Genomic DNA, 26654 nt, shown 5'->3' with positions numbered 1-26654 from the left:
CTATAGGGGGATCACACTTCTCAGCCTCCCCGGGAAAGTCTATGCCAGGGTACTGGAGAGGAGAATCCGGCCGATAGTGGAACCTCGGATTCAGGAGGAACAGTGTGGTTTTCGTCCTGGTCGCGGAACACTGGACCAGCTCTATACCCTCTATAGGGTGCTGGAGGGTTCATGGGAGTTTGCCCAACCAGTCCACATTTGTTTTGTGGATTTGGAGAAGGCATTCGACTGTGTCCCTCGCGGCGTCCTGTGGAGGGTGCTGGGGGAATATGGGGTCCGGGGTCCTTTGCTGAGGGCTGTCCGGTCCCTGTATGACCGAAGCAGGAGTTTGGTCCGCATTGCCGGCAGTAAGTCAGACTTGTTCCCGGTGCATGTTGGACTCCGGCAGGGCTGCCCTTTGTCGCCGGTTCTGTTCATAATTTTTATGGACAGAATTTCTAGGCGCAGCCAAGGGCCGGAGGGTGTCAGGTTTGGGGACCACACGGTTTCGTCTCTGCTCTTTGCGGATGACGTTGTCGTGTTGGCCCCTTCTAACCAGGACCTTCAGCATGCATTGGGACGGTTTGCAGCCGAGTGTGAAGCGGCTGGGATGGGGATCAGCACCTCCAAATCCGAGGCCATGGTCCTCAGTCGGAAAAGGGTGGCTTGCCCACTCCAGGTTGGTGGAGAGTTCCTGCCCCAAGTGGAGGAGTTTAAGTATCTAGGGGTCTTGTTCACGAGTGAGGGGAGGATGGAACGGGAGATTGACAGACGGATCGGTGCAGCTTCTGCAGTAATGCGGTCGATGTACCGGTCTGTCGTGGTGAAGAAAGAGCTAAGCCGTAAGGCGAAGCTCTCGATTTACCGGTCAATCTACGTTCCTACTCTCACCTATGGTCATGAGCTTTGGGTCATGACCGAAAGGACAAGATCCCGGATACAGGCGGCCGAAATGAGCTTTCTCCGCAGGGTGGCTGGGCGCTCCCTTAGAGATAGGGTGAGAAGCTCAGTCACTCGGGAGGAACTCGGAGTAGAGCCGCTGCTCCTCCACATCGAGAGGGGACAGCTGAGGTGGCTCGGGCATCTGTTCCGGATGCCTCCTGAACGCCTTCCCGGGAAGGTGTTTCGGGCATGTCCAACCGGGAGGAGGCCCCGGGGAAGACCGAGGACACGCTGGAGGGACTATGTCTCCCGGCTGGCCTTGGAACGCCTCGGTGTCCCCCCGGAAGAGCTAGAGGAAGTGTCTAGGGAGAGGGAAGTCTGGGCATCTCTGCTTAGACTGCTGCCCCCGCGACCCGGCCCCGGATAAGCGGAAGAAGATGGATGGATGGATGGATGTTTCTTGCCTTGACAGCAAAGTACTGTTCTAAACGTTTAAAAATCACTAAACACTTGTAATCCTGTTTACCACAACTATCTATTTGAGGTAATACAGCTTAAAAACAAAAACAAGCTTGAAACCACTTAAGTTTAAACACCACATCTTCGCTTGCATGTATATCTTCCGGCGGCGCCATTTTTTCAAATAATATTTAAAAAACATGAGGGTTGTTAATGGCGACGCAAAGAATTGTGGGTTATCTGCAGCAGCGAAGGATACACCTCATGCACACTCCGAATTCCTGAAAAGAAAGGCGCATTTGAAGGTCACATTCAGAGTGTCCTACTTACATTTTTGAAATGAGACAGCCTTGATGACACATGCAGCCTTCAAATGCGACCTCTGGAGGACACAACCTTTCGAAATGAGACGCAACTATAGAGAGGGAGAGTCTCTCAGAAGTAAAGATGGGCAGAGGCTCTCCAATCTGCGTAAAAAGATTGTGGAATACTTTAACAAAACAATGTTCCGCAACGTCAAATTGTAAAGGCTTTGCAAATCTCATCATCTACAGTGCATAACATCATCAAAAGAGTCAGAATAACCTCTGTGTGTAAGGGACAAGGTCCAAGACCTTTATTGGATGCCCGTGGTCTTCGGGCCCTCAGACGACACTGCATCACTCATCGGCATGATTACTAAATGGGCCCAGGAATACTTCCTGAAACCACAATCCGTCGTGCCATCTGCAAATGCCAACTAAAGCTCTATCATGCAAAAAGGAAGCCAAATGTGAACATGGTCCAGAAGTGCCGTCGTGTCCTGTGGGCCAATGCTCATGCTGGACAGTTTCAAAGTGGAAAAGTGTTCTATGGTCAGACGAGTCCAAATTTGACATTCTTGTTGGAAATCACGGACGCAGTGTCATCCGGGCTAAAGAGGAAGGAGAACTTCCAGTGTGTTATCAGCGTTCAGTTCAAAAGCCAGCATCTCTGATGGTATGGGGGTCCATAAGTGCATACGTTATGGGCAGCTTGCATGTTTTGGAAGAAACTATGAATGCTGAAAGGTATATAAAGGTTTTAGAGCAACACATGCTCTGTTAAGCATACTTGAATAAGTATAAGTGGCAAAGCCATGTTAAAGTCTACGCATTGTCGTCATTGAAACGTGCGTGCCTCGTGCACTGTGTGTGTTGTGAGCATGCTACAAAATAAACGATAGCAGAGTGCTGCTGTGAGTTCAACAGACGATGGTGGTCTATCTGATTTTTCTCCCGTGAATAAGTTAATCACTTTTGGTGACTGTGATATGCGATAGACTGCTGCAGAGATGTCTAACGCTACAGGTTATGGGCCCAGTCAATCAGGCCAAAGGTGGTTCAGACTTTTATTCAACGGTGATGAGAAAAATTATGAACTCTGGGAACTGCTGCAGAGATGTCTAACGCTACAGGTTATGGGCCCAGTCAATCAGGCCAAAGGTGGTTCAGACTTTAATTCAATGGTGATGAGAAAAATTATGAACTCTGGGAAACGAGATTCCTCGCGCACATGGAGTAGCGTGGCCTCAGAGAAGTTATTTTTAGAAGTTAGGCAAAGAACGGAGAGGCATATGCAGAGCTGATACAATACTTAGACAACAAAAGTTTGTTGTTGATAATGAGGGACGCGAAACGTGATGGAAGAAAAGCACTGGAGATTCTTCGCGAGCTTTACGCCGGAAAAGACAAACCCCGCGTTGTGAGTTTGTATTGTGAACTTTCCTCACTTCATAAGGCTAGCAATGAAACGGTCACTGACTACATTATTCGAGCAGAGACTATATTTAAGTCATTGAGAAGAGCAGACGAGCATATTAGTGATGGACTTCAGATAGCTATGGTAGTAAAGGGGCTGCCTGATTCGTACAAACCGTTTGTTGTGCACATTACCCAGACTAATGATGCTGTAACGTTCGGCGAGTTTAAAGCGAAACTACGAAGTTACGAGAGTACTGAAAAATACGGGAAAAGTTACGTGAATGTAGAAGAGGACAACGTGATGAAGACTAGCGGGACAACAAGATCACGTAAAAAAGGGAGAGGAAAGAAAATGGTTTTGACTGATATTGAGTGTTACACCTGCGGTAAAAAGGGGCATATGGCCAGGACATGTCCCGACGGATCTCAGGCGAGAAGAGATGATCGAAAATGGGACACGACAGCGAGGAAAGGGACGCGACCGAGGACAAGGCCATGATCACGTGAAGAAAGCACATGGAGAGACAGAGGTAGAGTCTACATCTTTTTGTTTCTTCAAGATGAGTGACTGTCCTATTCAAAGAGGAAACAAGAAGGGTCTCATGGTCGACTGTGGCGCTACATTACACATGATTAACGGCACCACAAAGTTCATAACAGTTGACAAGAGCTTCAGGCCCGAGGATCACATGATCGAGCTTGCCGACGGAACCAAGGTGAGCGGGATGGCGAAGATTAGGGGAGAAGCCAAAGTCTACTTGCTGGACAGAGAAGGACGACAAGTGAAAACGAGGCTAAAGCAAGCACTATACATCCCATCGTTTCCACAGAACATCTTTTCAGTGAAATTAACTACAGCTAACGGAGCCGAGATGCACTTTAAAGATGGCGATAACTGGCTAATTCACAAAGACGGTACCAAATTTAAAATTGACGTGTATGGTAAGCTTTATTACCTTAACACAGTAGAAAATGAAAACGTTGATGAAGTGTACGATAGCTATGACATTCAAACGTGGCATAGGATACTTGGTCACTGTAATTTTGATGAAGTTGCAAAATTAGAACAAGTAGTTGAGGGGATGACGATAAGAGGGAAACATGACAGGTCCAATCGAAACTGTGAAATATGCACACAGGGCAAATTTACACAAAGTAGAAACAGACAGGCAGACGCTAAAGCTACAACCGTACTAGAGCTAGTACACACAGACCTGTTCGGCCCTATAGAACCAGCAGATAAAGACGGGTACAAGTATGCGATAGCATTTACCGATGATTACACTTGAATGATTTTTACATACTTTATCAGAGCAAAGAGCGACACAACAAAAGCTACAGAAAAATTCATAGCAGAAGTAGCTCCATATGGAAAAATAAAGTGTGTAAGATCTGATAACGGTACAGAATTTACCGGGCAGCAATTCCAGTCTCTAATTAGGAGTAACGGGATAAGGCACGAGACCAGTGCACCCTACTCACCCCATCAGAACGGAACTGCCGAAAGAGGTTGGAGAACCTTATTTGAGATGTCACGATGCATGCTATTGGAGAGTAACCTCCCAAAGCAATTTTGGACATATGCTGTACAGACAGCAGCTCAAATCCGTAACAGATGTTACAGTAAGCGGTTAGAGCAGACACCTTTCCGTGTTTTCACAGTAAAAACACTAATATGTCTAACATGAGGATTTTTGGTTCTGAATGCTACGCGTTTCAAGCAGGATAAGAAGAAGCTGGATTCTAGATGCGAAAAAAGGATTTTCATAGGATATGACAAATATAGTCCAGCATATAATGTGTATTATCCTGAGACAAGAAAAGTTCTAAAACATAGGCTGGTAAAATTCTTCTCAAAAAGTAGTACAGAGAACCAGACTCAGACAAATTGTGACATGGAGGAAAAAATTGAGAGTTATGGAGATACATTACGAAAAATAGTCAATCAAGGCCAGGAACAACCTAAAGAGAGTAAAGAGTCCAGTACTGAGGAGGGTCCGATCCAAACAGATAGTACTCAGAGTGAACAGGGAGAAAGAAGGTATCCTACAAGACAGAGAAAAGCTCCAGAATACCTTAATGATTACCAGTGTAAAGCTGAGTGTAGTAATGATGAAAGTGAAAATGTAGATTATTTCTACAGAGTGGCTTATGATGTACCTAAAACGTTTAGAGAGGCTAGGGACTCTATGAAGGCAGAAATGTGGACTGATGCGATGAAAGAGGTAATGAACTCTTTGACAGAGAATGAGACTTTCACTCTGACGACACTGCCAAAAGGAAAACAAGCAGTGGGAGGTCGCTGGGTATACACAGTAAAAGAAAGCCCAGATGGGTCTGAGACTTGTAAAGCCAGATATGTTGCAAAAGGGTATGGTCAAGTGGAAGGAATTGACTATAAAGATACTTTTTCACCAACAGCCAACATGACTTCTGTCCGAGCATTAATGCAAGTGGCTGTGAAGGAGGATCTTATTCTACATCAAATGGATGTAAAGACTGCTTACCTCCATGCTCCGATGGACTGTGAGGTGTATATGGAGCAACCGGAAGGTTTTGAGATCAAATCAAAAACAGGAGAACACTTAGTGTGTAGACATAATAAGTCATTATATGGCTTAAAACAGTCTGGACATAACTGGAACATGTTACTGCATGATCACCTTACAGAGAATGGTTTTGTACAAAATGATGTTGATCATTGTGTCTACAGCAGAGAATTTGAGAACGAGAAAGTGATTTTGTTAGTATGGGTAGACGACTTAATCATAGCAGCGAGTAACAACACCTTACTCAGTGATGTGAAAGAAATGTTGAAGAGAAGGTTTAAGATGAAAGATATGGGTCCACTTAAACACTTCCTGGGTATTGATTTCATACAGAGTGATGAAGAGATCAAAAAGACTCAAAAGAGACACATAAAGAAGATGTTAGCGAAATTTGAAGTGTAAACCAAGATCCACCCCATGTGAACAAAAGTTAAACTTTGACAATGAGGGTGAAGTCATTGACTCAACAGGATATAGAGAGATAGTAGGTAGTTTGATATACATTATGACATATACTCGACCAGACCTAGCGGAACCAAAACAACAGCATTGGGTTACAGCAAAACACCTACTGAGGTACTTAAAAAGGTACTATAGATCAAGAACTACACTTCCGAAAATGTGAGAAAAGCCTACAGCTTGAGGGATACAGTGATGCTGATTGGGCAGCAGATAAAAATGATAGGAGAAGCACAACTGGATATTGTTTCAGCTTAACTGAGAATGGTCCAGTCATATCGTGGAAGAGTATGAAACAGCCAACGGTGGCTTTATCCACCTGTGAAGCCAAGTATATGACACTAGCTGCCACTACTCAAGAGAGTATGTATCTTGTGCAACTACTTAAAGGAATTGATAGTAGTAACCAGTATGCGCCACTCGCCAGTCAAGATATATGAGGACAACCAGGGGGCGATATATAGCGTTGCGTTGTCTAAGAACCCAGTATGCAGACAGAGTAGTAAACACGTTGATATAAAATATCACTTTGTATGGTCTGCACACACAGAAGGGAAAATATCTATAGAATATTGTCCTACTGCGAACATGATAGCTGATGTCCTTACCAAGCCGGTGACAAAGGTTAAAGGGTTAGTTCACCCAAAAATGAAAATTCTGTCATTAATTACTCACCCTCATGTCGTTGGACACCCGTAAGACCTCCGTTCATATTCGGAACACAAATGAAGATATTTTAGTTGAAAGCTGATGGCTGAGAAAGGCTTCACACAGGCCTCCATTGGCATTCAGTACATTGACACTTCCAAGATCCATGAAAGGCACTTAAAACGTCGTTACAAAGTCTCTCACCACAGTGGCTCTACAATAATCATACAATGCGACGACAATAGTTTTTGTGCGCAAAAAAAAATCAAAATAACACCTTTATCCAACTTGTTCTCGACTTCCGTGTGTGCCTCCACGACGCATGCGCGAGAATATGACGTAGCGCCAGTGTTCGGGAATCCATGAAATACACATTTAAGCCCCATTTTGAGCACTACGCCGAGACCTAAAGCACGATCAATGTAGAATCCAACAGCTTAGACACGCGCGTCTTCCTCTGCTCGTAAACAAATCGCTTCTGGGTCATATGTCCGAACGCCGGATCTGCGTCATATTCTCGCGCATGCGTCGTGGAGGCATACACGGAAGTCGAGAACAAGTTGGATAAAGGTGTTATTTTGATTTTTTTTTGCGCACAAAAACTATTGTCGTCGCATCGTAAGATTATTGTAGAGCCACTGTGGTGAGATAGACTTTGTAACGACGTTTTAAGTGCCTTTCATGGATCTTGGAAGTGTCAATGTACTGAATGCCAATGGAGGCCTGATTGAAGCCTTTCTCAGCCATCAGCTTTCAACTAAAATATCTTCATTTGTGTTCCGAATATGAACGGAGGACTTACGGGTGTCCAACGACATGAGGGTGAGTAATTAATGACAGAATTTTCATTTTTGGGTGAACTAACCCTTTAAGTTTGAGAACTTCAAGAGGTATTTGTTTGGAGAATAATGTGAACTGGCAGATGTGTTTGAGAAGTTTTTTTTGAGAAGTTTTGAGATTACTGCCAGTATACCAAATGTTTTATTTTGAAGTTATGTTTTTTAGTTTTTTTTGTTTGCCACTATAGAATCCTATAAACATGTCACTTTGAGTGGGAGTGTTAAGCATACTTGAATAAGTATAAGTGGCAAAGCCATGTTATAGTCTACGCATTGACGTCATTGAAACGTGCGTGCCTTGTGCACTGTGTATGTTGTGAGTATGCGTACAAAATAAACGAGTGCTGCTGTGAGTTCAACAGACGATGGTGGTCTATCTGATTTTTCTTCCATGAATAAGTTAATCACTTTTGGTGACTGTGATACACGATAGACTGCTGCAGAGATGTCTAACGCTACATGCTCCCCTCCAGATGATGTCTATTTCAGAGAAGGCCTTGTGTATTTCAGCAGGACAATGCAAAACCACATACTGCAGCTATTACAACAGCATGGCTTCGTCGTAGAAGAGTCCGGGTGTTGAATTGGCCTGCCTGCAGTCCAGATCTTTCACCTATAGAGAACATTTGGCACATCATTAAACGAAAAATACGTCAAAGACGACCACAAACTCTTCAGCAGCTGAAAACCTATATCAGGCAAAAATGGGACCAAATTCCAACACCAAAACTCCAGAAACTCATAACCTCGATGCCCAGACATCTTCAAACTGTTTTAAAAAGAAGAGGAGATGCTACACCATGGTAAACATGCCCCCATCCCAACTATTTTGAGACCTGTAGCAGGCATCAAGTTTGAAATTAGCTCATTTAGTGGATAAAAGTGTACAATTTCTCCATTTAAACATTTGTTATGTTATCTATGTTCTATTGTGAATAAAATAGACACACGCTTGTGAGGAGAGGTCGAGAGAGGAGAGGACGCTGGCGTGGCTTGTTCGCCGCTTCTCCGTTTTCTCTAAATGAAAACCTTCTACAGTGCAACAGTTGTTGTTACTGTATATCCTATAGCATAATGTTTGTCGAACAGTAATACATTCAGTAAGTTATACTAGTGTCGCTGCTCACTAGTAAATATTGTGGATTTGTATGTGTTCTGTACGGATTCCGCCGACTTACTATCGCTTGGGGATTCCCATATCTGTTCATCACTGCCTGTTACCGTGAGGCTTTCACCCAAAGTCACTGCCGATGATCGCGAGTTATCCACCCATAGTCACAGTTATTTGCTTGCTGTGTCTGTTGGCTTTCCTCTGTGCATCAAGGGCATGGCTTATGGCTAACAGACCACTCTCCACGACTGGCATAATGCTGAACTATTCAGCCATTCAACTTAAGAAATTCAACAACTATACCACTCCATCGTGTACATCAGTCATTAAACAACTTGGACTCCTTCGCCGGCCTGGTACATTCACAGAAGTTGCCGTTGAAAGTTTGTTTTCTCCTGGTCTGATCACAACATCTCATCCATCTGGTCTGGTGTGCGCATCGTCACATCTCGAACACGTCATCAGGGCGCCTTCACTCCTAGGACTAGTAGCACTGGAGTTTCCATGACATCGCTATGCACTGACTTGGATGGAAACCGGAGAAAACATGGAGTGGATCTCAGTCTACTTCGGCCAATACAGAGACACACTGCTGCATCGAATATCAAGATTAACTTTTTAATGCACAATCCATCACAAACAAATCTTGCCTCATACATGATCATATTCTAAAAAAAGGTGTTTGGATATGTTGTGCCTTACAAAAACCTGGCATCAACCAGATGTTTATTCTGTTTTAAATGAGACCTGTCCCCCTGGTTACTGCTACTTACAGAAAGCCCGCAGCACAGGGCGTGGTGGTGGTCTGGCTGTCATCCACCGAAGTGATCTGATCTCGTCCCCTATAACCCTGCCTGAGCTGTCTTCGTTTGAATGCCTATCATTTACATGTAAGCACCCTTTTTCCACTATGATACTTCTTATTTACCGCCCACCCAAACCAAACTCATCATTCATCCCAGAGATGTCCAATCTTCTTTCAACTTTCTGTACAATGTCTGCTAATATCATCGTACTTGGAGAAATGAATATTCATGTCAACTCTTCAACCTGCCATTTCGCAGCAGAATTCCTCCAATTACTCAACTGTTTTAATCTGACACAACTTGTCGATGCCCCCACTCATACCAGGGGCCACACTCTTGATCTAGTCATTACAAACTCTGTTTATCTCAGCAATCTTCTGGTGTATGATCTTGGAGTTTCTGACCATAAGGCCATCTCCATGAAGATGTGTTCACTGTCCAGCCTCATCGAGCCCAAACGCCAAATCTGCTTCAGAAATCTGAAAAACATTAACTTCGAGACTATGGCATCCAATCTCCAGCATCTCCTTTCTGTAAACTGTCTACCACCCATGGACTCAGTGGACTATTATAATAACACCCTCAGAAGCATTCTGGATCTTCATGTCCCGGTCAAAACCAGAACAGTCACTTTCACCCGATCAGCCCCCTGGTATACCAATGAACTACGAAAAATGAAGGCAGCTGGGCGTGCCATTGAGAGGAGATTCAAAACCACAGGTCTCACTGTGCACAAGCTCGTTTTTCGGGAACACCGAAAGGACTACTCTAGAATGAGATACCTAGTGCCTGAGCATCATCACCATTACTCTGGCTTATCTCTGGTAACTACCTTAAACTGGGTTTTTGATTTCTACAAAGTCATATACAGCCTTAGGTTTCCTCTGCAGAAGTGGTTTGTTGACTTGTTTGTCACTGCAGGGACAGTTTAAGATACCTTAGGTGGTCCTAACACTTATCAAAGGCTTCTCTCGTCCAGGCCACTCTTGATCAGGGGAGAGGCAATGCCAGTACATCTGAGAGACAAACCGGATGCTGGGGCTGCCAAAGGAGTTAGAAGTGCTGGGGCTCGAATGCCTTATTGGGGCCCCAGGTCCACTGAGTGGCCGTTGACCTTCTTCTAGTGGGATACTAGTGAGAAGGTTCCTTTGCCCATAGAACGATGGTGGGAACCATCAACTATTGGTCAAAGTACCCTATTGAGACATCCCCTGTAAACCGTTTCCTGCTATTTAAGTCAGTGTCAGTGTGCCCGCAGGTATTAACTCGCAGGTCTTCTATAGGAGTGTGTAATCCATATAACAATTCTCACCACCAGCACAGGTTAACCACCGGATGCCATCCTGGAGCCCAATCTTACCAATGAGCCTTTATTCATGGGAAATGCCTCTTGGCTTTACTTACTATTACTCAGTACTTAAATGCAAAGTTATACTGTAGCAAGGACACTTTAAAATAAAGTGTAACCAAATGTTCAATTTTTGGTGAACAATCCCATTCATTATTAATCAGTGGCTTATGTAGAGCCATTACATGCAATTCAACAGGCATGCAATAAAAACATGTGTATTATGCTTAGGTCATGTTGTATTTTTTCAGCTTTGGTTCCTTCAGTGGGAGTGGGATCCAGCTGGTCTAAAAATGTTATAAAAAAAAAAAAATTCTGTAAGCCGACCTACAGTATTTGCCAGCTTTGCTCTGTCCACTTGAGAAATTCAGAGTAGTGCATTTTCCCATCTTGTACTGACTTACTGTCTTCATGAAATATGTCAATAATATGTTCTGACACTCACGCAATAAACATTCAGCATTGTAAAGCTGTCAGGTTTTTGAGTAGGCATGTGCAGAAACATGTGGTCACTAAATATTTATTTTTTCAAGTTGGTACAAAGAGTTTTGGACTTTTGGACTCAAATTATGATAGGCTATGTGTTGCCATTTTATTTTCCTTCACTTTCTCACTATCTAGAATAAAAACATATTTCATGTAGTTTAAGTAAAAGGGATGACCAGTGTTGTTACAATAGCCACATGACACCCTTAAAAGGAAGACGCATGCTAAAGTGCTCCTCATGTTTCACTATAAAGATTTTTATCTTTACATTTCTTCTATTATAAGTTCATGTTTAATATTTTAAATAGTTGTTGCTGATCACTTGCAAAACATAGAGTTAAAAAAAATTGAAGGAAAAAAAACCTATACAGATTTTTTTAACAGTAATACATGCCATTAATTATATAAATGTATTGTGTAATATACACTACTGTTCAAAGTGAAATCAATACTTTTATTCAGCAAGGACACATTAAATTGTTCAAATAGATTATTTTGAAATTTCTATTATCGAAAGAAATTCAGCAAATTTGCATATCAGCATGCTTTCTGAAGGATCGTGTGACACTGAAGACTGAATGTGCCAAAATTGTTCTTATTATTATTATCATTTTATTTATGTATTAATATTTTATTATTAATTTTTAATTATTATTAGCTATTTCACATCAAAAACTGGAAAATATTATGTGGTTAGAGCATAACGTATGGTACAGGTTTAAAAACCATCACATTCAATCTAATATGATTGGCTTTATAGGGCTCATACTGTACAGTATCTTGGTTAAGTTGAAAAGGTAATTTTCAGGTCTATGCTCAAAAAGTGGGACTGATAAAACACATGACCATGTGGGAAAATGCCAGGTGCATTCTAAAGTTATGAAAATATGAGGTTTCGATAGGAGTTTTATTTTTTCAAATCCCTTAAAGTTTAATATGAGAAATACAAAGTTCAAACAACTGGATAATTTAGCTGTTAGCTTGTGTTCATAGCAGATGGCTCCTGCGTCAATCAAATCCCTGAGTCCCTTAATTAATAGTTTACATTATGTCAGATCTACTGTTTTGCTTGTTATGCTGATGTGGTCCAAACATGGATCTGCACTGGCAAATGGAAAGCACGTTTGAACGCTCACAATGAGATATTCATCCACAACAATGCGGCCCCTTTATACAGCATGACATTACAAAACCCAGCAAGCTACAAATGACATGGAAACTAAGGTAAATTAAGATACATTTAAGATAAATGCTTAAAAGAAGAAGTCTGTATTTCAAACTGGCTGAAATGCTGAGGTCGGGCAGTTCATATTTAAATCAGTGCAGGCTGACTCAATGACCTGAGAGTATAACTTCTCACTTCATCACTTTTAAATCATTACTTCATCACTTTTACTCTTACTTACTACTTACTCTACCAGTTCCTTTCAGACGAAACCTGCGCTCACTTTCTCCTTCTCATCTGTCCTCTATTGTGTTATCCTCTCTTCCCTCATCCACACAATTCTCATCCATGGATGTAAATACTGCAACAGACACTTTGTGTTCCACTTTAACTTCTTGTTTAGATAGTATCTGTCCTCCATCTTCTCAGATGAAGTCCATGTGGCTAAGTCTTAATTTTTCCACAGCAAAATCAACAGCACTTTATCTGCAAACGATTTTGCCCACTTCTTCACTGATAAAACAACAACCATCAGCAGTCAGTTCTCGGCTCCACACACACACAGGATTCTAGATCAGTCACATCCACAGCCAGAAATTTTCTCTCCTCCTTCTCTACACTCATGCAGCAGAAGTATCTAAACTTCTCCTCTCCAGCCATCCCACCACCTGTCCTCTAGATCCCATCCCCTCACACCTTCTACAAGCCATGTCTCCTACACTCCTACAAGCACTCACACACATCATCAACACATCTCTCTGCACTGGCATTTTCCCTACCACATTCAAGCAGGCTTGGGTAACCCCACTGCTAAAAATTAAACACATTAAACACATCACTTATAGATAGCTACAGACCTGTTTCTCTCCTACAATTCATAGCGAAAACACTTGAGCGAGTTGTTTTCAACCAGGTTTCATCTTCCTCTCACAGTATAACCAGCTAGACATCAACCAATTAGGTTTCAAAAGGGGCCAGTCAACAGAGACCGCATTACTGACGGTCACTAAAGCCCTGCGGATTGTGAAAGCTGATTATAAATCATCAGTCCTCATCCTCCTCAATCTATCTGCTGCCCTTTGACACTGTGAATCATCAGATTCTTCTGTCCACCCTCTCATCACTGGGCATCACAGGAATTCCACTCCACTGGTTTGAGTCCTATCTTAAAGGTAATTATTTCAAGGTTGCCTGAGCTTCTCGTCTTCCCTGCCAATCTCTACAATCTCTACTCCCTGCCGACTCTACAACACGATTTCACCATCAGCTAGGTTAATCCTTGATTACCCCTTTCAATGTCAGTCAGAAATCTTGGAGTATCCTTTGATGACCAGCTGTCCTTCAAAGACCACATTTCAACATTCCTAACAGAGCATGCAACACAGCTTCTCGTCCAGGCCCTGGTCATTTCTAGGCTTGACTACTGCAATGCACTTCTGGCTGGACTTCCATCATGTGCAATCAAGATGCTTCAAATTATTCAGAACGCAGCGGCACGTCTTGTCTTCAACGAGCCCAAAAGGGCCCATGTAACACCTTCCTTCATCTCTCTGCACTGGCTACCACTCGCTGCTCGCATCAAGTTCAAGGCGTTGACACTTGCTTACTCAGCTCCTGCGTACTTCCACTCGCTCCTACCATGAGCACTTAAAAAAAACAACAACAAAAAAACTACATTTTCCTCTATTCCCTCCCTATTCTAGATTATGCTACTCTAAACAATGTCCAAAGCTTAGTATTTCAAGCACTTTTTGTGTTTTTTTCGCCTCTTGATGACGGATCGCTTCCTGTATTCCTCAGTTGTAAGTTGCTTTGGATAAAAGCGTCTGCTAAATGAATAAATGTAAATGTATAACCGTTTGTCTTGAAATGCCATACACTTGGCAGAGAAACAGATGGCCATGGGGGAAAGAAATTCTAAACTATATGAAAAACCCATTATTTAAATGCGCTATATCTCATCTAATTGTGTGACACATCTGAAAAACAACATTGTGGTTCCATATGGTAACTGATTGCAAATGATTATTATAGGTTTATATAAGAAAATAATTTTATTGTCAGGGGTGCACATAAGTTTCTCAGTCTGGTTCTCATGAGAGCACCTGGTGATTTGGTCTGGTGTTCACACTGCACATAGTGTGAGCCATTAAATATAACTATACAAAATAAAATAATTCATAATAGCATTATTGCACTTTATTTAGTAAAAAAAATAATAATAAACAAAATAATAAAATATGATACTAAAATTTGTTTTAGAATATTAAAAAAAAAAAAAAAAAAAAATATATATATATATATATATATATATATATATATATATATATATATATATATATATATATATATATATATATATATATATATATATATATATTTATAGTACACTTAAAAATACAATGCTATTATTTACATTCAATTTTTTTTCTTCTTTTTTTTTTTTTTAATATGAATTTTCAACATTTTCAAACCTAAAATCAGCAAGCATGTCGGTACGCAAATGAGTGCTCCGAACTTATTTACCCAGCGCATTTTTTATTTTGGTCAAGCATGTGCACCACTTATGTGCACCTCTGACTATTGTATAAGAAATATAGGAAATAATCCTTTGTAAAATAATGATTAAAAAAATAATGCCTTTGAAATCCCTTTATAACAACACATTCCAGGTTCAGTGCAGTAAGCATGCTGATCTCTGCTTAACTTCTATTGACCTCACCACTATTGAAAAGCTCAATGAAGTCCAGAGCATGCTTCAGTATCGTCCTCATGGACTCAAATACATTGCTCCTCAAAACGCCCTGTGGCTGAGGGCCCACCTCAAGACCTGCAATAGAAACACATCTATATAAGTGTCATACATCTATCTCAACTGGTGGGTCATAATCCAACAAAGGGTCAAAGGTCTGTTCTAATAGGGTTACAGACAGCAGTGTAAACTCATGTTACAGGAGGTGCAACTGTTACGGTAACACTTTACAATATGGGTGCACTAATACGCATTAATTCATTCTTAACTACTGGACAGATAATTATGAGTTAATGTATGGCTCATGAAGAATTAAACCATTCATTAATGACTGCCGCATCAGTAACTAATATTGAGTCTTATTTGATTAATAGATAAAGTTATAACACTTAGTATTAACTAAGTGTAATTTAATGTTAATTACCACAAAGCCATGCATGTCAACTTCCAGTTGTATGCTTTAATTAATCTTTAGCTAATGATTTGCAAAGTAAAATTCCAGTTTTCTGATTGAAGTTATTGGTTAAAGTATTGAATTTGACTAAATAAAAAACATTTAATAAGGTAAATATAAAAAAAATAGTAAGAAATGCCTCTGGAAATCATTTCCAATGGAAAATTTGATTTCTGACCCTGCTATGTTTGGTTTCCACTTAAGGCCTCTTGAGTATTAATACAGGGAAAAAGGTGTCTCATCAAATAACACAGGATAAGCTCTAGAGGTCTACAGAATTATCTGTGAAGCTCTGAATGCTTTCATTATAACCAGACTTATCCCTGGTTATCCCACTTCTTAGTGGCTGGTTGACTTTGAGAGGTAATATCAAACTATTTTATTAGATGTAATATTCAACTATTCAGCAGTCCATATTTTAAACAGATTTGGGCTGCTGAATGTCCCAGGACTTTGTACTCACCAACTGGGTGTTTGGCCACAGAGCGTGTGGTTGAATACTTCAGCTGTGGGTGTTCGTTTAACAGTACTGAACAGGTGTGGGGAGCCATAACTTTCTGTATGGGGAGAAGAGCACAGGTATAAAGACTTTTATTTGCTTAAACCCTTATTTTATGACATTAAGCAAAATCTTTGTATTGGTATGTTTTGGTAAAGAATTTAATGCTCAGTATATGATACATGCAACAATTTTTTTCTCTCTAAATTTTAGGGTCGGTAAGATTTAAATGTTTTTGGAAGTAGTCACTTATTCTCACCAAGGCTGCATTTATTTGATCAAACATACACTAACAAAAATAAATATTGCAAAATAATACAATTTAAAATAACTTTTTATAATTTTTACATAATTTTCAAGATGCTTTGATGAATAGAAAGTTCAAAAGGACAACATTTAAAATAGAAATCTTTTGTAACAATAAATATAAATGTCTTTATTGCCACTTTTGATCAGTCAATTTAATGTGTCTTTGCTGAATAAAATTCTTAATTTCTTTAAAAACAATAAACAAAAGACAAAACACACTCACAAACACACACACATATATATATATATATATATATATATATATATATATACATATATATATATATATATATATATATATATATATATATATATATATATATATATATATATATATATACATATATATACATATATATACATATATATATATATATACATATATATACATATATATATATATATATATATATATATATATATATATATATATATATATATATATATATATATATATATATATATATATATATATATATATATATATATATATATATATATATATATATATATATATATAACAAAATGATTTTAATAATGTACAGTATAATTGGATCTAGTTGCTTACTTTGATATAATGCACCATCTGAAGGTTGAAGAGGTCTGTTGAGCTTTCCAGAATAAGGGTGGAGCCCATGTTTGAGGTTGTGTTGTGAAGGTCAAAGATGACATCATATGCATCCGAGCTTCCTTTGGGTCCGAACAGCTGATTGATTTCCTTGGCCCTCTGGACTTCATATGGCAGCCCTTCAAAATCAGGAGCACTGTGGATGGAAAGTGTCTTATCAATATTAATTAAAATGTACAATAATAATGAACAAAACACAAATAATTAACAAAATAATCCTTTTCAATGCATAATGCAAACAGAACGATACATTTACTTAATTCAGCACTTGGAGACTTAAATAAACATGTGCCAGTAAATTATAAGATGCTTAGAAGTTCAAATCTACTCAGGACCTTGAAACCTTTGTCCTAAAGAAAATAGCATACAGGAAACTGGGCAGGTATTGATGTTAAAATCTCTTGAATAGCAGTTAGGTGCAGATGTATCGTTAACTTCAACAGATAAGTGGTACAAAAGGATCAGCTATTACATAAATAATAACTCATTTACTTATTTAAAAAAATATTTACTGCTCCAACTGCTGAGTTAGAAAAAAAGGGTCCAGAAACATTCCTATTCCTATTCTACAAAAAAAATTTATACACTTTGTTGCTACTAGGAATAAAATAAACCGCAGATATGCATAAAATAAGCACACAAACCAAGAGAGGACAGAAAAATAACACAGAGAATTTCATCAAGCATTCCAGCTGGTCCAAAAAATAAATTGCATAAAAACAATTCAACATGTGAACATCTGTTGTGTGTGTTTTGCAGCCCCTCACAGTACATTGTTATGTATGCAGTGTTTCCTAAATTTTAAAAAAACACTAAATTTTTCAACTAAACATCGAAATACATCTAAATAATAAACTAAATTAACCATTTAAACTAAATTACTGATCAAATTATTGATCTAAAGCCCACACTGTCACTGTATGATACTTGAAATTTTTCCAGAATGGCTATACAGCTGAATAAAATTATGCTGCATTATTTTCCTGTTTAACACTGTAAAGCTGCTTTGAAACAATCTACATTGTTAAAAGCGCTATATAAATAAAGTTGACTTGACTTGACTTGACTGATTGATTTTATCTCAATAAGCAGGCTCAATTGTATTTATAATTCCACCAAGGCAAGTCAGTTTGCAAAAGTACTTGTTTTTTCCCCACTGATACGGCAGTGGGGAAGATGCATGGCCATTAATTTGTATTATTTTAAAGTTAGGTTTAGTTTTTACCTAAAACCTACCCCATTCAGTCGGTAATACACAAACGTGCATTTCATACAGTGGGCTTGAACAGCTTGTCCCTGGGTTTTTGCAGGTTTTATGAAGGTACATTTAACAATAAGTCAATATTTTCTCTAAATGTCTAGGGAGAAACACAATGAGTTGTATTAGCAACACATCAGAGTTCGAAAATACAACTTCCAACAGACATCCATTACTTTTTAATTCATTTGACAAAAAAAAGGTAGCTCGAATGAGTCTGCTCCCAATATTGCTTTTTATGTGTCTTCACTGAGCTTGAGTCTGGCCACTCTACCATAAAGCCCAGATAAATAGAGTGTTGCAGTGATGTTTGTCCTTCTGAAAGTTTCTCCCATCACCATATGAGATCATGGAGCATGACCATTAGCTTCTTGGTCACCACTCTAAAGAAGTGGCCACTCTTGGCCCCTTCTCCATTGAGATATAGGTCCATAAATATTTAGACACAGGCATAATTTCCATACTCTTGGCTCTGTATGCCACAAGAATAAAATTAAAATGAAACAACCAAGATGAATTTGAAGTGCAGACTTTCAGCTTTAATTCAAGGGGTTGAACGAAAATGTCAAGTACAAATTTTAGGAACTGCAACCATTTTAATACACAGTCCCCCCATTTTCAGGGGCTCAAATGTAATTGGACAAATTAATATAATCATAAATAAAATTTTCATTTCTAATATTTTGTTAAGAATCCTTTGCAGGTAATGACTGCCTGAAGTCTGGAACCCATGGACATTACCAAAGACTGGGTTTCCTCCTTTCTGATGCTTTGCCAGGCTCTAACTGCAGCTGACTTCACTTGTTGTTTGTCCTTGGGTCTTTCTGCCTTTAGTTTTGCCTTCAGCAAGTGAAATGCATGCTCGATCGGGTTGAGATCAGGTGATTGACTCGGCCATTGCAGAATATTCCATTTCTTTTCCTTAAAAAACTCCTGGGTTGCTTTTGCAGTGTGTTTTGGGTCATTGTCCATCTGTACCATGAAGCACGTCCAATCAACTTTGCTGCATTTGGCTTAAACTGGGCAGACACAATTCCTATACACTTCAGAATTCATACGGCTGCTTCTGTCTTCATCATCAATAAACACCAGTGATCCAGTGCCACTGGAAGCCATGCATGCCCATGCTATCATACTGCCTCCACCATGTTTTACAGATGACGTTGTGTGCTTTGGATCATGAGCTGTTCCAAGCCTTCTCCATACTTTTTTCTTCCCATCATTCTGGTACAGGTTGATCTTAGTTTCAACCAGCCAAAGAATAGTTTTCCAGAACTGGTCAGGCTTTTTTAGATTTTTTTTTGACAAAGTTTAATCTGGCCTTTCTTGAGGCTTATGAATGGTTTGCACCTTGTGGTGAACCCTCTGTATTTGCTCTCATTAAAGGATTAGTTCACTTTTACATAAACTTTTGCTGATAATTTACTCACCCCCATGTCATCCAAGATGTCCATGTCTTTCTTTGTTCAGTCGAAAAGAAATAAAGGTTTTTGATGAAAACATTCCAGGATTTTTCTCCATATCATGGACTTCAATGGGCTCCAAACGGTTCAAGGTCCAAATGACAGTTTCAGTACAGCTTCAAAGGGCTTTAAACGATACCAGACGATGAATAAGGGTCTTATCTAACAAAACGATCAGTTTCTGCGAGAAACCGAGCAGTATTTATGCTATTATTTTACCTCTTATCAGATGAACGTGATCATCTCTGAGCTCCGCCATAACTTCTGCTAAGTGAGGTCAAAATACGAGCGTGGTCATAGATATATTTTGATCGTAGATGCCTCATTCTACTGAAGCGTGCTGGCACTAATGAGGCATATACATATACATCTATGACCACGCTCGTATTTTGACCTCACTTAGCAGAAGTTATGGCGGAGCTCAGAGATGATCACGTTCGTCTGATAAGAGGTAAAAAATAGCATAAATACTGTTTCGCTTGATAAGACCCTTATTCATAGTTTCATGAATAAGGTATAATTTAAAGCCCTTTGAAGCTGTACTGCAACTGTCATTTGGACCTTGAACCGTTTGGAGCACATTAAAGTCCATTATATGGAGACAGGGGCGGACTGACCATCTGTGTGATCTGGAGAATCACAGAACGGCCGGTACTCCAGTACGGCTGGAGGGCCGGCCCACCACCCGCCACGACGCAGTCATCACCTGTTTCACACTCCAGTATTGTAGGTGGCAGGCTGGCAGCAATGCACCTTTAAGTTGGATGGGGCCGCCAAGTAAAGAGAAGAAGAAGTGGAAGAGTAGGACAAAACCAACAGCAAAGACGTTAGATAAAACAGTGTTTCCCAACCGGGGTGCCGTCTGACGAGAGCAGGGGTGCCGTGTAACAGTCCTTCAAATATATACATATATATATATTTTTTTTATTTTTCAAATAATTCTCTCTTTGTAAACTTTGTTCAATGCATGCGAGTGCTGCCGTATGTTCGAATATGACCAGTCATTTTCACCGTCATCACCCGGGTGTAGTGCCAAAAGACGCGAATGAGAAGTCGCGCGCGCTGTGAGAAAATGTGTCTCTGTGCACTCATCCAAAAGCGTGCACAATGGAGAAATATCCTGGAATGTTTTCTTCAAAAACCTTAATTTCTTTTTGACTGCAGAAAGAAAGACATGGACATCTTGGATGACATGGGGGTGAGTAAATTATCAGCAAAAGTTTATTTAAAAGTGAACTAATCCTTTAAGTCTTCTCTTGATTGTAGACTTTGACAATGACACGCCTACCTCCTGGAGAGTGACCTTTATTTGGCTGGATGTTGTGAATGGGTTTTTCTTTACCATGGAGAGGATCCTGCGATGTGCGATCATCTACCACTGTTGTCTTCCGTGGACGTCCAGGCCTTTTTATGTTGCTAAGCTCACCAGTGCATTCTTTTTTTCTTAGAATGTACCAAACTGTTGATTTGGCCACTCCTAATGTTCCTGATATCCCTCTGATGGACTTGTTTTGTTTTTGAAGCCTTATAATGGCCAGTTTGACTTGTATGGAGAGCACCTTTGAACACATGATGTTGGTTCACAGCAGTAGATTCCAAATGCAAATACCACACTTAGAATCAACTTCAGACCTTTTACCTGCTTAGGCCATGTCCACACTAATACATTTTCATTTGAAAACATATATTTTTCTCTCCATTTTGGCCTTCCGTCCACACTGACTACTCTACTGGCTACTCTAAATTTGGATGCAAAATTAAAACTGAGTGTGCACTTTCAGCCCATATCCATTATACAACCATAGCTTGAATATTTTTAGGTAAATACCTGAAAAAAACAAAAATTTGTCCAAATATATATGAACCTAACTGTACATGACATTTTTTGAACTGTTTTGTTTTCAGACAGTTTAATATAACTTTCCAAAAAGTCAGGTACAAAGAGTCAACAGAAGCTGTCACAGTTGGCGACAAGAATAATCCTAAGTAGGCTAGAGCGTCCCTTTTAACATCGCTCTGTCCAACCTTCACAGACTTCACTAGTCCTTTGAAGGATGCAGCCTCTGAATTCTTCAACACAGCTGTACGCTCAACAGCTAGAGAATACCCATAATGCACTGTGACAGTCACGCCAAATTAATTCCCACTTCTTGCCAGAAGATATCGCCCGCAGCTGAATCATCCATCCATCCATTTTCCAAATCGCTGGTTCAATGTGGCTACAGCGTAATATCAAACAGCTATAAATTCCTTTTGACTTGTTTAAGGCTTATATACAGTGTTGGGAATAACGGCGTTATAGATAAACGGCGTTACTAACGGAATTACTTTTTTCAGTAACTAGTAATCAAACGAATAACTGTTTCTTCCGTTACAACGCCGTTAGCGTTACTGAGGAAAAAAATGCGGCGTTACTATAATTGAGCTCACTGAAGCGGTTTTCATCCGAACAGGCTCTCTGTCAGTCAGACCTGCAACGCGCGCGCGTGTGTGTGTGTCTGTGTGCGCGCGCGCGCTAGCCATGCGTGTTGGGGGTTGGGTTGGGTGGTACACATAACTGATGATGATTGGTGGGTGGGAGACAAGGTTGAGGTTGATAGGTTGAGTTCACACACACACACACACCTTTGACGCACACGCATATGCACAGTCAGCGATGGCAGTCCAACGACTTCAAAGGTAGCTTTCGCAAACTGGAAGTATAAGCGCTACTTTTCCCTCGTTGAGGTGAACGGTAAGAATGTTTATAAACATATAAACATTACATAAATGTAACGTGAAGCTTATGCCCAGGGAGAAAGAGTCTATCCACGTCGGTGGCAAGTAATTCTATTTCTAATCTAATGAAGCCTCACGTCATCACAGCCACAATATTATTCAAGATTCAAGAGTTTTATTTGTCACATACACAGTTATATACACAATATACAACTGGCAGTGAAATGTAAACAGGAAATGTATTAGTGGCTAAAAACCCAGGTGATAACGTGAGCTCCACTACCAGAGGAGTAGTAAAGAAGTACTGATACTATTTACACAATATTTACACTATAGTAGATCTATTGATAATATTTACACAATATGTACACTATAGTAGGTCTACTGATAATATTTACAATAATATATTGAATTTGATAGGTGTCTCTCACATTGTCCCACAGCAACATTACAATAGTGTACATTAATGTACAATGTTTTATAATAATAATTTATTCTATTTAGTGTCCAATTCATTCATTTAACATATTTAATATTGGGGGCATCCAAGTTATTTGACATATTTGAACATTTGAAGAAAAAAAAAAGTAACACATTAGTTACTTTCCCTGGTAATTAGTTACTTTTATAATGATGTAACTCAGTTACTAACTCAGTTACTATTTGTAAGAAGTAACTAGTAACTATAACTAATTACTTTTTTAAAGTAACGTGCCCAACACTGCTTATATATGCTAGTTTCCATGACAGATAAATCTTTTCATCTTACTACTGGAGCTGCCAACTGCTAAGTTTCAAATGATTATTAAAAAGCAAGCACAAACTCTGCAAAAGCGGTAGCCCCAGTGCACTAAGTGTTCAAATTCACTCACTCGATTTCACTGGCAGCATCTGAAAACTTAGGCAGCTGACTTGTTGCCTTGCTGCCCTATCAGGCAATGACTTTACTGGCAGCGTTTGCACACAAAGGTACCTCACGAAACTGATTTGGACAGACTTCTGAGGCAGCGTAATGGTTTAATGATCAACATCAAAATAGAGAGAGCTTTGGTGGTAACTAAGTGAATATTTAATTACTCCAATAGTAAATTCTCACCAGGAATGACATGAAAAGTGGAAAATGTTGGTCAAAATCTTTTACACACAAACTAACCATCCAGCGCAACTTTCAGACACCATGTTTATTTTTTATAGCTCAACTGTCACAGAATGGAAAGCACAGGATTGTGGGATATCAAAGGCAGGGAAGGATATGCTGCCTTCAAAAATCAGTCAGATTAATATGGGAGACAGGAAGTGAAGCTAACATTGGATTCGGACGGGCCTTGTTGCCTTCCTACCTCAAGGCAGCATTTTTTAGTTTTTGCATGCAGCCATTTATTCCAGTGGACTTTATTAGTGGAGTAATGTAGATAATATAGTGAGGGGTGATTTCAAACACAGCCAAAGTGTAAGAGTACATAGTAGGCTAAGATGTAAGTAGCTAAACATTTAACTATTTTACGATCGATAGGTAGGCCTATGTTTATTAACCCATAATATACAGTGACGCAAACTTACTTAAATTGCTTTTTAAACTGAAATTCAACAAACACATTTTTAAAATAGGCAAATTCAAGCTCCTCAAAAAGTCGCTGTCATGGATATCAGCATGTTACGTGTTTTCTATGATGCAATAGCCTATTAAAGGCTCTTCATGACCCAGGTCACGCTTCACTGACGTTTCTCAACAGTCATGACATGAGCGGCTCAGATCAGCTGACTGCTCGCTCCATTGATACTTTATCGTGCGAGTCAGTGGTGTTGTCATGTAAATGAGCCATTTACACAGAGCGCGTTTGAAAATAGCTTGACTGACCTACGAAATGGAAGAGAACGCTCCTACAACGTTTTTACTTAAAAACAGCGCGAGACGAAAAAGAGAGGTGCAACACAGCGGCTAAGACGTCGAGTTGACGCATGTATGGTAACAAACAACACAAACGCACTTTAACGAGATTTAAACTTTTGCTACAGTTTAAATACCATTGTTCTTACAACACAAGTCTGTGCTCTGTTTTATAAAAGTGCCATTCATAAATGCGCCGGACTTGTACAGAAAATAACGTATCGCTCATATTTACCTGAGGTTCTCCGGCGTAAATGCTCTGTTCAAATCCGTGTTGATGTACCTGGTACATTTCTCCACTGCTCTGGGGTTGCTTATGAACGGTTTGGTCACCAGTCTTTTTCTTTCTATCTCGGCTGCATTCAGTATCCACATATTTACCAGCATAATCCCGGACATCTCATTTCCATGTGTGCCTCCAAAAATAGCCACTCGTTTGGCTTCTTGTAAACTAGAAATATTTGTGAGCGAACTCATAGCGAGAGCTGCACGGACGTGTGCGGTTCACGAAAGACTAGAGCGCAAAGTTTCCACACAACTGCTGTTTCCTCTAGCCGCGGGTGCGATGTGACTGCTGTTTATATAATGGTGTTGAAGGGTAAGCCTAAACCCCAAGCATAAGTGCGCCCGTCCGTGTCTCATGCTAGGTTTCAACACATTCGCAGGTTGGTTTATGGAGCGATCAGGATGTTATCCATTGTCACAGGATTATAAGCGGAGAAATAATAACGAGCAGGTGCCCTATGCACATATAGGCTATGCAAAGTAAATATAGTAGGTCAACTGAAAAGAAAACATATGGCTTTCAGAGAACAGCATTTACTCTAACTCATCTGCAAATCAAATTAAAGATGAAAGTAAATCAAATTAAAATAGGTTAATGGGATTTGAAATATATTAGTAGCTCTCTATAATGACAAGTATTAAAATACAAAAAAAAAATGACGAAGCCTGGTTTCTCCCAAATATCTTTTTCTCAATTTCTGTCACCTGATACGAGTCTGGGTTCCTTACCACCACATCTGGCTTGCTTGGTTGGGGACACTTAATATTCAGCAATATCATTGACTTGACTGCACTGACAGGAGAACTGATCTGAATGATGACATCACTGTTTTCTGCAGGGCTGCTTTATAGTTGAATTATTTTATAGTAATTTCATCAACACTGAACTGACTTCAGCAGAATGGTTAGTTAAAAACAACCTTAAATAAATGTGTCTGAATCAACCACTGCATGAAAAAAGGTGTATCCGGACCAGTATACTCCTGTATACACTGCTGAAATTCGGAAGAATCCAGGGGCCTGTTTCAGAAAGGAGGTTCAACCAACTCTGAGTTTAAACCTGAACTCTGAGTTGACTTACTCTGAGATGGGAAACTCTGAGTTTTGGGTTTCAGAATAGCTGAATTGAGGTGGTTCAATCAACTCTGAGTAGACTGACTCTGAGTTAAGCTCATGCATTCCAACTATGAAAAGCCACGATCAATGGAGCTCAGAAATTACGATTCACCATGGCAACAGCACCCAATAAAAAGACGTTTGCATACTCAATACACAAGTTTAATTCTTAATTATTTTAATTAAGTTTAATTTTCATGGTATCCAAAAGGCAAACAAAGAATGTGGCAGCAGCTAAAAAAAATTAAAAATAAAAATAAAAAACATAATTCAATCAGGAAAAGCTTTAAGCATAAAATTTTCATGGGTGTAGGTTTAATGACTTTACAAACATTTGACATATTAAATAAATATCATTCCGTGTCCAATGTGCAGCAGCTTTTCCCAAATAGACCCTTTTCACAGACTGTGATGACGTGCTTTAATGGTCATCAATATCGTAAATCCTGCAACGTTTTTTTTTATTTTTATGTATGTACATTTATAACACTAATACTTTGTATTGTATTACTTTTGCATCAAAATACAAAAATCAAGTTACCGCTACTGTGAGAGTGTTTCTAATACAGCGTCTTTGGGAGTGATAGTTAAAATTAACATCTTTCTCTCTTTTCACTGCAGTTATCAATCTCACTTTAATTTTTCCATCTTTTTGAAAGTTGTGAAATCACTATTGTGGAGTTTTTCTTTTGCTATTTGAGCAAATGGAGACACAAAAATATATATTTAATGTATTCTCTCATTCACCGCTATAAGAGTTAACCCAACTATGACGACTTCAGCTTCGGAAACCCAGAAATGTGAAAAGGGTCTATGCTCTTTTCACATAATG

At 39.6% G+C, this 26654-nt stretch overlaps 1 protein-coding gene across 1 annotated transcript in view; it reads right to left on the bottom strand.

Moving 5' to 3' along the window:
• aspa (aspartoacylase) overlaps positions 1 to 26052 on the bottom strand; it is a 31639-nt gene extending 5587 nt beyond the window's left edge. Inside the window, exons 1-4 of the mRNA XM_079815813.1 lie at positions 24657 to 26052; positions 17035 to 17230; positions 16122 to 16215; positions 15175 to 15282 (exon numbers count right to left, since the gene is read on the bottom strand). Of these exons, the coding sequence (XP_079671939.1) occupies positions 15175 to 15282; positions 16122 to 16215; positions 17035 to 17230; positions 24657 to 24898 (640 nt within the window). The 5' untranslated portion in view covers positions 24899 to 26052. The remainder of the gene's footprint in view (positions 1 to 15174; positions 15283 to 16121; positions 16216 to 17034; positions 17231 to 24656) is intronic.
• Between the last annotated feature and the right edge of the window lie 602 nt (positions 26053 to 26654).

The sequence above is a fragment of the Gobio gobio genome (assembly GCF_949357685.1).
Source record: "Gobio gobio genome assembly, chromosome: 4".
Taxonomy (NCBI): domain Eukaryota; kingdom Metazoa; phylum Chordata; class Actinopteri; order Cypriniformes; family Gobionidae; genus Gobio; species Gobio gobio.
The sequence above is the reverse complement of the archived record's forward strand: the minus strand, read 5'-3'. Positions and strand labels throughout refer to the sequence as shown.